The sequence below is a fragment of the Hipposideros armiger genome, unplaced genomic scaffold (genome assembly GCF_001890085.2).
Source record: "Hipposideros armiger isolate ML-2016 unplaced genomic scaffold, ASM189008v1 scaffold_70, whole genome shotgun sequence".
NCBI lineage: Eukaryota > Metazoa > Chordata > Mammalia > Chiroptera > Hipposideridae > Hipposideros > Hipposideros armiger.
The window spans coordinates 4,231,904-4,245,960 of record NW_017731420.1 but is presented as its reverse complement, the minus strand read 5'-3'; the positions used below and the strand labels follow the sequence as shown (position 1 = coordinate 4,245,960).

General features: G+C 38.6%; 1 protein-coding gene across 3 annotated transcripts in view; it reads right to left on the bottom strand.

Moving 5' to 3' along the window:
- The window catches only part of GRHL2 (grainyhead like transcription factor 2), a 210,464-nt gene that overhangs the window by 143,863 nt on the left and 52,544 nt on the right, over positions 1–14,057 (bottom strand). For all 3 annotated transcript variants that reach the window (XM_019642549.1, XM_019642550.1, XM_019642551.1), the window contains exon 2: positions 4,805–5,000. In XM_019642549.1, coding sequence (XP_019498094.1) covers positions 4,805–5,000 — 196 coding nt within the window. The remainder of the gene's footprint in view (positions 1–4,804; positions 5,001–14,057) is intronic.

Sequence of the window (14,057 nt, the reverse complement as noted above, 5' to 3'; positions counted from 1 at the left end):
AGAAGCCGGTGACTGATCTGCCTCGCATGGGAAGAGCACAATGATGGTGCCAACTTGGGCCAGTGAAGCAACATCCTCTACAACTAGACTGAAGAACAAAAGGACAGCAACTTGTCTGTTCCCCTTCCCCAAATTCCCCAGCACTGTTCCCATCCCCCCAATTCCCCAATTAAAAAAAAAATTCAACAGCTTATGAATACATATTAAATCATTTATTCACTCATTCATCCAGCAAAAAGCAAGGCCATGCACCTAGCCCTGGGACACCTTTTTGAAAGCCCACCAGCCTGCCTTCCTCCACAGTGATTGACGACCCTCTGACCAATCTTTGCTGCCCATCCCCTTCAGTCACGTCCCACAGTTAAGCAAGGCTGATTACTTGGATTCCACTGAAAGCAACCTGGAATGTAGACCTCATGCTTTCTCATCTCGTTCCCTTTGCCTGAAATGCTCTCTCTTCATCAGTCCACCTGACAAACCCTCCTCTGCTTCCCAACAGAGTAGGCACTGCTTCCCCTGGAAATCCTGAACTCTCTAGGAAAGTGTCACTGTCCTCACTGCTCCTGGGGCACATACCTTTTACAGCACTTGCTGCCTCGCACTGTGGTTATAGATTTATAGGACTGTGTCTATCCTGGAGTGTGGCCACTCTGAGGTGTTGAACTGGGTCCCATCTGTCTTTGGATACCCAATCCACTCCTATAATATCTGTTACCATTGTCGGAAGGTCACAGCTAATTAGTGAGTATCTGTGGGATGGATGGCTGGATGGATAGATGGATGGCTTTACGGATGGACAAACAAACAAACCAACAAACTGATTTCCAGGAGTACCTGGTCAACAGAATAGATCGAAACCAATTGGCCAGGAAAGTATATTTTCACTAGAGCTGGAATCAGATGATTATGAACCACCAGCTCCATCCAGGGAAAACAAAGTGAGATAAAGTAAGTCAAACCACTTTTAAAAACAGCTAACTAATGGACTCTGTCATGTTATTCTGTTATACCCAAAATTCATTAAAAGGTTACACTTGGCTTTAGAGCTACTATTGGAAAGTCGCTTAAACTGGATAGAAAACTGGGCTAGTATTTGAGCCCCTAATTATGAAAGATTCTAGCAATTTGGTTATTTTTTATAATAGATATTCTCTAAGTAGCTTCAAATGTATATTTTAAAAATTTGAACCCATTTCAAATGAGTTTCAAAAAAGGCATTTTTTGGTGGACAGTGTTATAGATGGAATTGTGTGATCCCAGAGTTTATACGTTGAAGTCCTAACCCCCAATTGTGACTGTATTTGGAGATGGGGTCTTTAAGGTGGTAATTAAGGTTAAATGAGGTCATAAGGCTGGGGCCCTAATTCAGCAGGACTGATGTTCTTACGGGAGGGAAAGATATCAGGAATACACACACACATACACAGAGAAAAGGTCATGTGAGGACACAGCAAGAAGACGGCCATCTGCAAGCCAGGAAGGAAGAGAGGTCTCACCGGAAACCAACCCTACCAGCACCCAGACTTCCAGCCTCCAGAACTGTGAGAAAATAAATGTCTGCTGTTCAAGCCACCCGATCTGTGGTAATCTGTGACAGCAGCCTGAACAGTCCAATATAGACAATGTAATGGAATAGATATTAGGAAACGTACAGAGGTGACCTGTGACTGTGAGCAAACCCTCCTGTTGCCTAACTATAAAATGTAAAACATGACGGGCTTCACTGTAGTGATCCTAGTGACAATTTTAAAATATAGGTGACTAGACTTTGAAATGTATAAAGTATTATACCAAGATATGCCTTAGCCAGATTCCAAGGACAGGGAACAGCATTTCTTGTTGAGTGCTTTGTCACACACACTCCTCTCTAACAAAGCCCACTACAGTCCCCCGAGGGGCGATGTACTCCAACCTTAAGAGTAAGGAAAAATGATGTGTGTATATTACAAAACAAATTAAATAGCATTCCAAAGCGATATAAAAAGTCTATAGAATTTAAATAATAATGTGGCAGGGATTGTTACAATAATGTGAATTCCCAAAGTTTACCCTCATAAAATAGAATCTTTTTTTATTAGCATTTAATTTACTACAGAAAGAAGATCTACCCGCAAAGTAAATTTAACTTCGTTATAACTTTTAACACCAGGATATATAAGCTCTGAACACCCAAAGGGCTAACTAAGGCCTGAAAATGATCATATAGACCAGAGTTTTTGGAAACAAGACTAACTCCTTAATATTTAAAATGTTTCAAGCAAAAATGTAGGAAAACTTACAGGAAATAAAAGAAGCCATATAACTGCCTAATTCACACAGTCTTAGAAAATATTTTATTTAAATATTTTATTGCCTAAATTAATAAATTAATCCCAGAAAATATTGATTCAAAAGAAAGTTATAAACTTGGCTACAAATTGAGTTTTATGTAAATTCCCTACTCAGAATATTTACAGAAAGCAATATTTCAACTCCTTTAAATATTAAAAATGTACAAGAGGAAAGGTAATCCAGGTACCATATTTACTAATACTTAATTATCCTCTGAGCCTATGGGAAATAAAATATATTGCTTTCATAAATTACTAACGATTTTTGTGTTGATGTATGTTTGTCTTTTTCATTAATACAAAAGAATTGCCATCTAGTACAGATACGTATAACTACGCCCATTTCATAGTGATGGAATAAAATCTATTTAAAAAATTGGACAATATATTTCTTCAAAATATATCTTAATGTATTTCCTCCAAGCCTTATAAAACTATTAACTAACATATTATTTTAATATAGTTATAAAAGAAGTTGTAATGACCCAAGTGATTGAATCAGAGTCACTTTAATGTGATAATAGATTTTAAAGATTGATAAAACTATCAAGTTTCAGCTATTTTTTATCATAAAGGAAAATTGCTTTGTGATTTCTTTCAAAGGATGAAACCATTTCCGAATATTATGTAGTAACACAAAAGTCTAATAAAGCTGAACCCTCAACAAATGGCCTAGAACACAAAGCAGTCTAATTTGATAAGTTCTATACATCTGTACCATCTTCAATAAATCTTGAAATTTTTCACTCCAAAACATGTAGAATTCACCCTGTGTTTTTCAAATGAGCTCCTGAGTCAGAAAAGGATTAAAAATATAAAACTACAAACAAAGAAAAGGAGAAAGAAAGCCTACCATGAAACCATCTTTGTTTTTCAAGCTCATTTTTTAGGTGCTAGCTGCCTGTTCTTTGGAGGAAACTGGCCTACTTACATGAAATGTCGTTTAGGCTCTAAAACATTCTTTCATCTAGAGCCCAAGTCCCCCAAAGTTAAAGTCCCTCTTGCTATGCCAGGAGTCATGTTGGGAGTTTTACACCTTCAGGAGAGGGCTGTCAAAATCTGCCCACCGCACTCTTGGTAAGGGGCAAAAGTCAGCATAGACTGGCAAGGGTACCGGTGGAATGTCCTTCATATATTTCTCCACCACTTTATGACAATAAAAGATGTGTTTATTTTAGTTAATAGCATCCTCATTTAATACACCCTAGATGGGCTGACCTGTCAGCTAGTTTACTCATACCTTGTTTTTCATCTTATACAAGGCCACCTTGGCTTGGCTTTCATTCACCTTCCCACAGAGGGAGCCCTCCTGGTTGTTTGAATGGGGAAATGGAAAGAAGCTGGAAAAGGAAAGAGTGATTGTAGGGAACTCTGGCAAAAGAGTAGGCCTGAAGGCAGTGCTAGAGCTGGTGGTGGTGGGAGATCTTTGGAAAGCACGAAAACTGCTTTAGAAGTGAGACAAGGAATAAAGCAACCTGCAAAAGTAGAGACTGCTGGAAGGAAACAGGAAGTAGGAAGAAGAAAGGAAACAGGAAATCAAGACTGAAGCTTTCTCAAAGGAAAATTATTCCTCTTGGGTGATTTTCTCATGATGGAAGGAGAGGGGGAGGTGGGGATTCAGTTCTTATTGAAAAATAAAGAGTTCTCTGTGCCCAACCAGGAAAATAAACACCGCCGTTATCACCTTTATACAAATCCCCAGCATAAGCCAATGGTGTTTACAATCAAAGCAGGCAATAAATCTCATTTAGTTTTTGTTGGTTTTTTTTTACACTTCACAGGTTCTAAGGGTCATACCAGGTATGGTCCTTTATAGTTGAGACAGACTATTTGTTTATTGCTTGATTTCCTTAAGTACTCCTATTCTGAAGGTACACTGTCTGGTAGATATTTTTGTAATATAAGTGAATTACATTCATTTTATTTTAAAGGTTTTGCAAAATATTTAGTACTCATCAAAACAAAAGAAGACAGTGTTGTAACAAAATTAGGTTTTGGAATTGCTGCAAAAGTCTACCTCAAAAGCATTCATTGGAATATTCCTTATAAAATTGAAATGTCTGGAAACCATGAATGTTTCTTATGAAATGGAATTCTAAAAGCAAACTAAATGCCGAACAACTGAGCAATGACTAAACTATAGTACAGCTACATAATGTAATATTCTTCATTCACTGAAAATAATAATCATAAAGTAAAAATAACAGCAAGAAAGTATTTGCAGGATGACATGAAGTAGGAATTATATATAGATAATAGGTATGCATGTGAACGGAGAGCAACTTCCTCTGGGTAAGTGGTGAAGTTGTGCTTCATGGGTGGGAAGGCAACGAGAAAAGAAAGAGGCTGAATTCCACAGGGACAGTGGAAATATCATTCATTCTCTGGCCTGGGATAAAGCATCTATCTCCCCTCTTCCAAGCATCAGGGGGCGGCCCCGGGGCAGGAGGAGGGAGGTGGGGCTGCAGATGTACCTTGTAGTAGTCGTACAGCAGGCCAAGGGCAGCAGCGCTGTCCTCGTCGCCATTAATGCTCATCATCGCCTTGGTAGCCGCTGTCAGGGGATTCTCCAAATACGACTTCCAGGCTTCATCCTCACTGGTGTAGGCTCTTCGGGTGTTGAATGGAGGGTCACTGGGCATGGGCACTAAGGCCACCAGTCGTTTATTACTATGAAAGCAAGAGATATGTGAGGTTCATTATCAGAGAAATGTTCCTAATCCCACTAATATACACGTGATATGGTTAATTTGTACGTCCCCAGAATAGAGGACAAGGGAAGATTAAAACTAAAGTGCCTGCCACATTGCACTGATAAAGCCACTGATTTATTTTTTCACGCTCTATGAGAAGTAATAATGACCTCTAAAAGGTTGTCTAAGTAGTATAAGTTGGTCCCCTTCACACCTGGTTTCCCATAGCCAATCATCCTAGGAGCCAAATCATTTTATTTGATTATTTTTCATTAATGAATACTAGAATGAAACACAGGGGAAGTAGGTTTCATTTAACTCTGAGTTCTAGTGATAAATATGTGTAATATATTAAATATAATCATACATTAATGATTATTAAAAATTATCTTATCAAGTTTAATCTACATTTGAAGTGGCTAGTGAATTATAGGCCAATCCAAAAGTCTCTTAATTAAAAAAGGCAATATAAGCTACTCAGCAAACAAGACATATTGCAGACATGCTGCATAATAAGGATACGAAACAACAGAGATGAGACAGACTTTACGTATGAATCCGTGTTGCCACAGGAGCCTACTGTATATATTTAAATGACAGAGAAGCTACAGGTTACAAAAAATCATCACGGAGAGTGAGGAATGTCTGGAGAATTTTTAGTAGAGGTTTCAGTAGAGAATTGACAGAAAGGGGCTAGAGTAATCATTTATCAATCCTAACCAAGCTAAACTTGGGTAAATCATCAATTGACAATGGAGGCAATTTCTAAAGGAGATGTGATGACTCAAATAGCCTAAGACCACGACAGTCCTCAGCAGCTGCCCAGTCAGGACCCCAGCTGTCAAGAAGCTTGGAGATGGAGAGGCTGTGGCACTCACCTCCTGGCCCTCTTTCACTTGTTTGTTGAAATGGAAACAAGATGGAACAATAAGACATTGTATTTCAGTAACACCTATGTCTACTCATAGTAACATGACTCGGACGAATGACAGGATTAGTGAAGGCGACACCTAATCCTGTAGGTTCCACTGATAAACCTACATTAATCAATGGAAATTCAGCCACCAAGGGCCTCCGATGGTAATTCTGTTCTACAAGAGGTCCTTTTTTGTTGACATTCCTACAGGACCTTCCAATGGTAGATAGTCTCTCAGCTCACTTTGTGATGGAGAACTGGTGTGAGCCCTCAACAGTGTATTGAGGGTCCTTTATGTGCCAGCACGGTGCCGTGCATTGGCATAAGGTCAGAAAATGACACTGACATTGATAAGATATATTTGGGGATGGGGAACAAGAAATTCACAATTAGCAAGTTGGAATTATAGGCTAAATGGTCTCTGATTTGAACTCTTTGTGCCAGTGGTTTGGTAGAACTGATTAGGAAGAGAGAATATTAACCCAACTACGAATGAATTGGATTAAAAGGGTATAATCAAGTTTCTGGAAATAAACGAGAAAAACCCTGGTGAAGGGATTTACTAACCATTCAGCAGTGTGGTGACATGGAAGTGAGTCCTTGCTCACCACTTATGTAGTGGGAAACTGAGATTCAGGTATTTTGTGTGTCCTGGAGTAAGAATAGTAATGCCCTCTCCGCTTACCTTGCAATGTGACTGTGAGAATCAAATAAAATAGTAGATAAAATAGAGCTCTATAAACTGTACATGCTATAAAAATAACAGATATTATTATCACTGCACAGTTCTATGTTCCTGTAAAGTTTGTGGATATATCAGTTTCGGGTCAAGTTGATTATAATTTAACAGTGCTAAAGATAATTATCAGTTAAAGGGAAAATGAAGAAGTTTTTCATTTAGCAATATTCCAAAGTGTTTGACAGCCCAATAGGTACCAGACACCGTGCTATTTGTTGAGGATACAGGTACTGTCCCATAGCCTTTGTAGCTTGCTCTCCAGTGGGGCAGAGATAGGACCACACAGACAATAAAAGAGAGAAAGGGAAACGGATGGTGTTGTGAGGGTACGTGATAGGGGACTACCCCAATGAGATGATTAAGGAGGAACCAAAGTTTCTACAAAGACTTGAAGAAAGGTAGGAATGTGCTGGTCAATGTTAAAGTGGGCAGATGTGGGAAATATTTTTTAAGGTGAAAAATATCTTGGTAATGCAGAAAAACAGAATTTTCTGACAAAAGGAGCACATCTGTATTCATTTTGGAAAGACATCTAGAAGAATTTACAGTCCTTGATCTAACAGTCACAGAACATTTTCATGTTGTAAAAATTACTAATCATAGAGGGTAAGGTTGGATTTGGAGACAGAAATGTTGGTGGACTCCTAAAAGTCTACAAGTGGAAGAGTAAGGCCTCTGGAGAGAACCAGGAAGGCAGAGGGGTTGGGCCGATGTTGTGGCAGTGTCACCACCCTCCATCGCCACCACAGCGGTTTATTTGGGGCCACCCTGGATGCCTGGTCTACAGCTTTCCCTTAAAGGGTAAAGTAGAAGATTCAAAACCCTAATCATTGCCCACGAGTGCTCAGGTATCATGTACACTTCCTAAAAATGCTCAGTCCTACAGAAAGGAATGAAAAGCTTCATGTTATTTGCAGTGACGTTATCATCAAAAAAGATGAGGATTTAATTCTCTTTTATGCCTAAGAGGAGCATATATTGCTGGGGGGTGGGGGTGTTAATTACAACACTGGCTGCTTTCCACAAGTTTAGCAAGAAGTGTCCGGCTGAAGAATAAGAGCCAACTCTTGGTTTACACTAAGTAGTGTCCTGGTTCACTGGAGAGATTTTTCCTTGAATCTTCCTTCTTCAGGTCCCTACTCCCTCCTGCTGAGCTCCCTGAATTGCTGATTTCATCTGTTCCCAGCATAAATGTTCTCTCATAAATTTAGATTCATCAGGCCCTCCCTTATGATGAAATGGCTGATGAATCCTCACATGATTAATGGAAAGAAATATTCTGAAAAAGCACAACTTTACTCATCGTTTCTTTTAACATTTTTGATGGCCACAGGAGCGTTTTATGCTCTTCCCTTTAAGTTTGTAATGACTTTGAAATTTTTCTTCACAGATTACAATCTTTTTGGTACAAAGCACTGTTCAATAAAGCTTAGTTTTATAAAAACAGAATCATCTCTTTGATACACTAAGCAAAATGTAGACTTGAAAACAAAAAAAAAAAAGGAAAGATTTTACAGAGCAGCTATTACCAAAGTTTGGGACACTTTCTGAAGTTGATTTCATCACTGGTCTTTTGTAATGGCGATTCTAATTCTGCTCCAGTCAACTTTCTAAATATCTTTTGTGTAGCTTTATGTATGTTATTCTGGGTAGCCTCGAACACAGAACTAAAAAACTATAAACCTGACTCCTGGTCCTTCTTTGGAGAAAAGTCTAGATTAGCACTCAAGCATTCACAGCAAGGCTAAGGCTGGGTTAGATCACACATATAACTTTTTTTCTTCATTTGTTTCCTTTAATCCACTACTTCATTTTGTGGTTGTTGGGAGAACAGTTGGGAGATGAGTCATCAGCTTTAGTAGTGAAAGAGGTGAAGCAGTCATGCAATTTGAGATCATAACCAACAAGTCGAGAAAAGCTCCAGATCATTCTGCAGAGACAAGCTACCATGCCCCCGCCCCCAAGCCTCAATAAGAGCCTAATGCAGGAATGCTTTGCTGAAAAGAAGCATATAAAACTTATCACACAACATCTTCACCTCCTAAAAATACGTGTAGTAGCAGCCAACAGATCCAGGCATAAATCTGTTTCACCTGGGACCACAAAACAAAAATGAGGACAGTGAAGTGTTCACAGAAATTACCCTTTCAATACATTTCTCATCCTCCATTTCTTTCGTAACTCCTAAGAGGGCAGTAGTTTTTCTTTTTTAGTTTTGTTTTGTTTATTTTGGAGCTTTTTTTTTTTTTCATCTTAATCTAAGAGGAGGCTGGTTTTGGAGTTGAAAAAATCTGTTTTCATCTCTGTCCTAGAAGGCCCCCAGTGATCCTTACCTCCTCAAGTTCCCTCCCACATTGTAGCAGAATTGCTTTATATGACCAGAGCATATGGCAAAAAGTGACTTCCAGAGTTAGATAATAAAAGTCTGCAACTTCCATCTTGGTAAATCTCAGTCTCTATCTCTCAATATCTCTCAATCAATCTCTCTCTCTCTCTCTCTCTCTCTCCCCCACCCCGCTCCGTCCTCCCCTTCTCCCCCCTCTCTTGCTCCAGGGAAAGCAAACTGACTTACTGTGGGGAAGAAATGACACCTTGACCAACAGCTAATGAGAAACTGAGGACCACCAAGGACCCCATGAGTGAATTTTAAGTAGATTATCCAGAGTCAAGGCTTAAATTTATTAATAGCCCCAAATGATAACTTAACTACAACCTTATGAGAAACCCTAAGCCAGAACCAATCAGCTAAGCTGCTCTGAGATTCCTGACCATCAGAAACTATGAGACAATAAATATTTTCTGATTTAAGCGGCTAAGTTTTACAATAATAAATGACACAACAGTCGATGACTTCTAGTCTCCTAATGTCTTCCTGCTTTTGCCATTGCCTCCTCTCCCCTCCAGTCTATTCTCAACAAAACAGCATCCAGAGAAATCCATTAAAACATAAATCAAATCATGTCACTCCATGCTCCATCCCCATTTCCCTTAGAAGGCAAGATCCTTCCAGAGTCTACCAGGCCCTCCAGGATCTCACCGCCCTTACCTCAACAACCTCCTCTCCTGATACTCTCCTTGTTACTCATTCTTACCCTGCTACTCTGGTCACCATGTCTCCACCTTAGGGCCTTGGCTCCAGCTGTTTCATCTTCTTGGAATGTTCTTTCCCCAAATACCCAAGGCTAACTCTTATCTCCTCTAAGCCAAATCTCACCACAGTGAGACTTACACTGACCAACCTATTTAATGCAGTGACCTGCCTCCACCCACCCTGGAGTTTCCAATCCCTCTAGAACTTTCCATCTCCATTATCCAGCTCTCTATTCTATCTTTCTTTTCCTGGCAGTCACCATCTTCTAACATTCACTGTAGCTTTCTTATTTATTATGTTTGGTGTTCACAGTTTGTCTACCCCCATGAGAGTGTGCATTCCACAGGAGCTGGGATTCTTTGTTTTGTTCATAGATATATCACAAACACTTTGAACTGTTCCTGCCACATATGTGGTATTCAATTAACATTTGTTGAATGAGTGAATAAAAATTCTTTGAGAAACTGAAGTATAAGCTGGGGTTTCAAGTACTATTATGGGAGTGAGGTAGCTATATTTTTCATGTTTTCATAAAATTAAACTATAGCATATTTATAAAGTTGATTGTGAGCTATAAAGTGCTACACAAATGTAAGTTGTCTTAATTTTAGGAAGCATAATTGTTCATTTAACTTAACAAGCATTGATCCTATTTAAACTATTTTTTTCTCATCTCCTAATTCTCGCCTTCAAATGAAACAAAGTATGATTCATTCTTCTACTCTCCTTAAATGTGAGCTACAGCACTAGGAAACCAAGCAGACTTACAGGCAGGCCAATGGCAAAACAAGGGGAAGACTAAAATTCAACCAGCGAAGGTCTGATATTCATGACCCTTTCTCCCACCTCTTGTCCATTATTCCCAACGATGACTTGAGTTAAGCAAAAAAGAGTTTTTTCCATCCACGACAAGCCACTTCCCTCTCTTTAGGAATAAGTCAAGCTTTTATATAATTCTCAGGATTTCATGTTATGTCCTCTACCTCAATCTCCCCCTCCCCCATCTCATTCTCTCTCTCTCTCTCTCTCTCTCTCTCTCTCTCTCTCTCTCTCTCTCTCTCTCCCTCTCTCCCTCTCTCTCTTTCACACACACACACACACACAGAGCCTTTTATCTTAAGATGGTATGAATTCTATTCTCCAAATAGAATATCTTATCTTTTTTTAAAAAAGGAAAATAGTCTAATTTATTTCAAAACAAATATCTTAGATCAATAGAATATCTTATCTCATACTCTTGAGTGTTCAGAACTTGGGGTTCAGTCTTCATCCACTTCAATTTCTTGCAGCTGATCTACTGAAGCTGATTACTGACATATAATCACTTCAACTTCTCAGCAAAAAAAAAAAAAAATGACCATATTCAGAAACTAAACAAGAAAGCAAAGTTTCAAAAAGTGACAATTATTATTTCTTTTGGAATCTTGGCATTTCCTCCATTACCAGAATAAGACTTTCAAATTGAAACTAATGAACCAATCATCCTAGCCAGAGTTAATGTCACAATTTAAATACCAACAATGTTATTCATTTCACTGCTGGCTACCTTCAGCAATATCCCTCCTTTTGGTGCTTGCCCAAGTCAAATCACAAGAGATAACAGATGCCTTCCATGTTAGAATAAGGGTTGAAATGTGTTAGGAACTTTCTACCCTTGGTACTTGTCCTTGATGACTCTAACCCTTTGCTGTTGAACTAATCCACATAAGAGTTAAGAGAAGTGAAATGAATGCCCAAACCTGCAGTGATATTGATAATCTTCATGCTGAAGATTGTTATACTTGAGAAAGAAAGGATTCAATTAATTCAACAAAGATACTATGATGCCCTCCACCACATAAAATGCATAGTTTTTAAAATCAATAAACTGCAAAACAAAATTTATATGTATAGAAATTAAGACAGTTCCATTTTATACTAACGGCAAAATATGCTGATCCGTTGATCGAAGCACAATACCTCTCCTTCTCTCTCCCTCTCTCTCTCTCTCTCCCTCAATCTTTCCCCCCCACTCCTTGCCTCCCTCTTTCATTGTTGCCCCCACTTTGCTAGTGACTTAAGCATGCTCTTAGTCCATATATTAAACAATCCAGAACTGAGATCAAAAGGATTAGGAATCTAATTAAGAAGCTGTAGGAAAGGCACACCATCAAGCACTAGAAACAACTACAGGAGAAAGATACCACAACAGAAAGTGGAAGGAGGAAGACAAAAAAGAATTTTAAAATGTAGAGAATTTGTAGAGATCGCAATCTATGTATGTGTGTTAATCAAATACACAAATGCATGTGTGTGTGTGTATTAATCAAAATCCAAAATGTTTACAGTGATTAAAGGTGAATTTTTATTTGCTTCTTTCTACTTTTCAAATAGTCTTCAATAATAATAAGTCACACATACTTACTGAGCACCTACCATATGCCAGATAGTGTTCTTAAGCCCCTGAATAAATGCACTTATTCCTTATAATAGCCTTAATGATGGGTATGGCTAGCATGCCCTTTACACAGATGAGGACATTGAGCAGAGAGTGCTAAGTAACTTGCCCAGTGTCACGTAGCACTCAGCTTAGACCAGGACTGCATACCAGAGCCTCAGCTCTTAATGCATCCTTCTCTGTTGCCAATTCTTCACTATGCTCTATTTTCATAATCAGAAAAAAAGTGACTTGAAAAGAGGTAACTAAACTGACTACAAGAAACCATGGTAACAGGGGGTTTCTTAAATGAGAGGATTTCCAAATTCAGAGTTCTAGAGAAATTGTGCAGAGGAGTCTGTCTATAAACTCCTTGAAGACAAAGACAATGTGTTCAGATTATCTGTACAATTTCAAGGTGCTGAAATAGTCCACAGGGTATGTATCGTATCAAGCAACACAAATAAATCATGTGGGATGAGGGGTAGCAACGTCTCCTTATTCATCGTTAGTTAGGACACAGCTGGAAGCCATCTTTTTTAAATGTTCTGTGGAAAAACGTTATATAATTGACATGATAGAAATATAAGTTAAATAATTAGGAAATATGGGAAACACTGTATTTAGATACTGAACAAAAATACAATTTTTAAAGGAAAGAATCATTTTTAAATCCAATTAGCTTTAAAAACTAAGAAGAGGATCAGTTCTTCTGAGGAATTTCTTGTGTTCAAATCTCTAGCAGAAAAAACAAACTCAAATGCCGTTTAAAAGGCTACAGGACAGATTTTCATGTCAGGAAGGCTACACCCCAGTTCTGGCGCAGGAGGGATTCATGAGTGAGTGAGCACCAGCTTGCCTGCTGAGCCTGGAAAACTCTGAGTCTTCAGGGACCATGACCAAGTCAGTCATCGGTTGTTCCTTTGGTACCGTATACCTAAAGGAACTAGCTAGAGTGTTCACTTCTTAAATACAGGACGAGTTGGCCTTTGAGGGGCCCCTAGGATCAGAAAGAGAAATCACTTGGTAAAATGCCTACAGTAACTTTGAGCTATCAAATGGAAACCAAGAAAACAATGTAGCTTAAAACAACAGGAAAACCCTCCAACATGTCCAACCCCCTCTCTCACCCCATCTGCCCTGCCCCCTTGGACCTCACTTGTACATAAGCAAGGAATCTTCCAGGAACCCTCTGCACCTGTGGCCACTCTTCCCACTTAAGAGAACAGCCCGCTCTGGAGTGAGCTCCACTCGAACAAACCTGACAGCTCTGAAAAGTAATCAAACTCTTCATTTTAAATAAAAGAACAAAGAATCACCAGCTATGTAAGGAAACCTAACATGAAAGAGAAGCCTCAAGATGATCAAAACAGCTTATTGATTAGAAAAATAATTAACATTGGCTACTGATGTTAAAAAGATACTCTATCTATACAAAGCAAGCTCAGGTTATTATGAAAAAGAACTAATCGCAAAACAACATACATAATTTCTGAAATAAAAATAAAAACTGGTATAAGGGTTGAATTGAAAAGGCCAAAAAAAAATGTAATGATCTGAGAGATCTAAGCAAGGAATTTTCCCAGTTCCTAGAGAAAAAACCAAAATATTAATAGGCAAAGTTAAAAAGCATACAGAATAGATTCAGACGCACAATGTTCAACAAACAAGGTTATAGAAGAAAGCAATGAAAAGGATGAAAGGGAAAAAAAATAATCAAAGAAATAATAGAAGAAAATGTCCTCCAGCTGAAGAAAAACTTGAGTCTTGAGAATGAAAGGCTCCAAAGTGCTGAAAAGAATCATAAAAAGAAACACATCGAGCCATACTCCTGCAAAGCTTCTATGTTAAAGATTAAATAGGAAGTGCTAC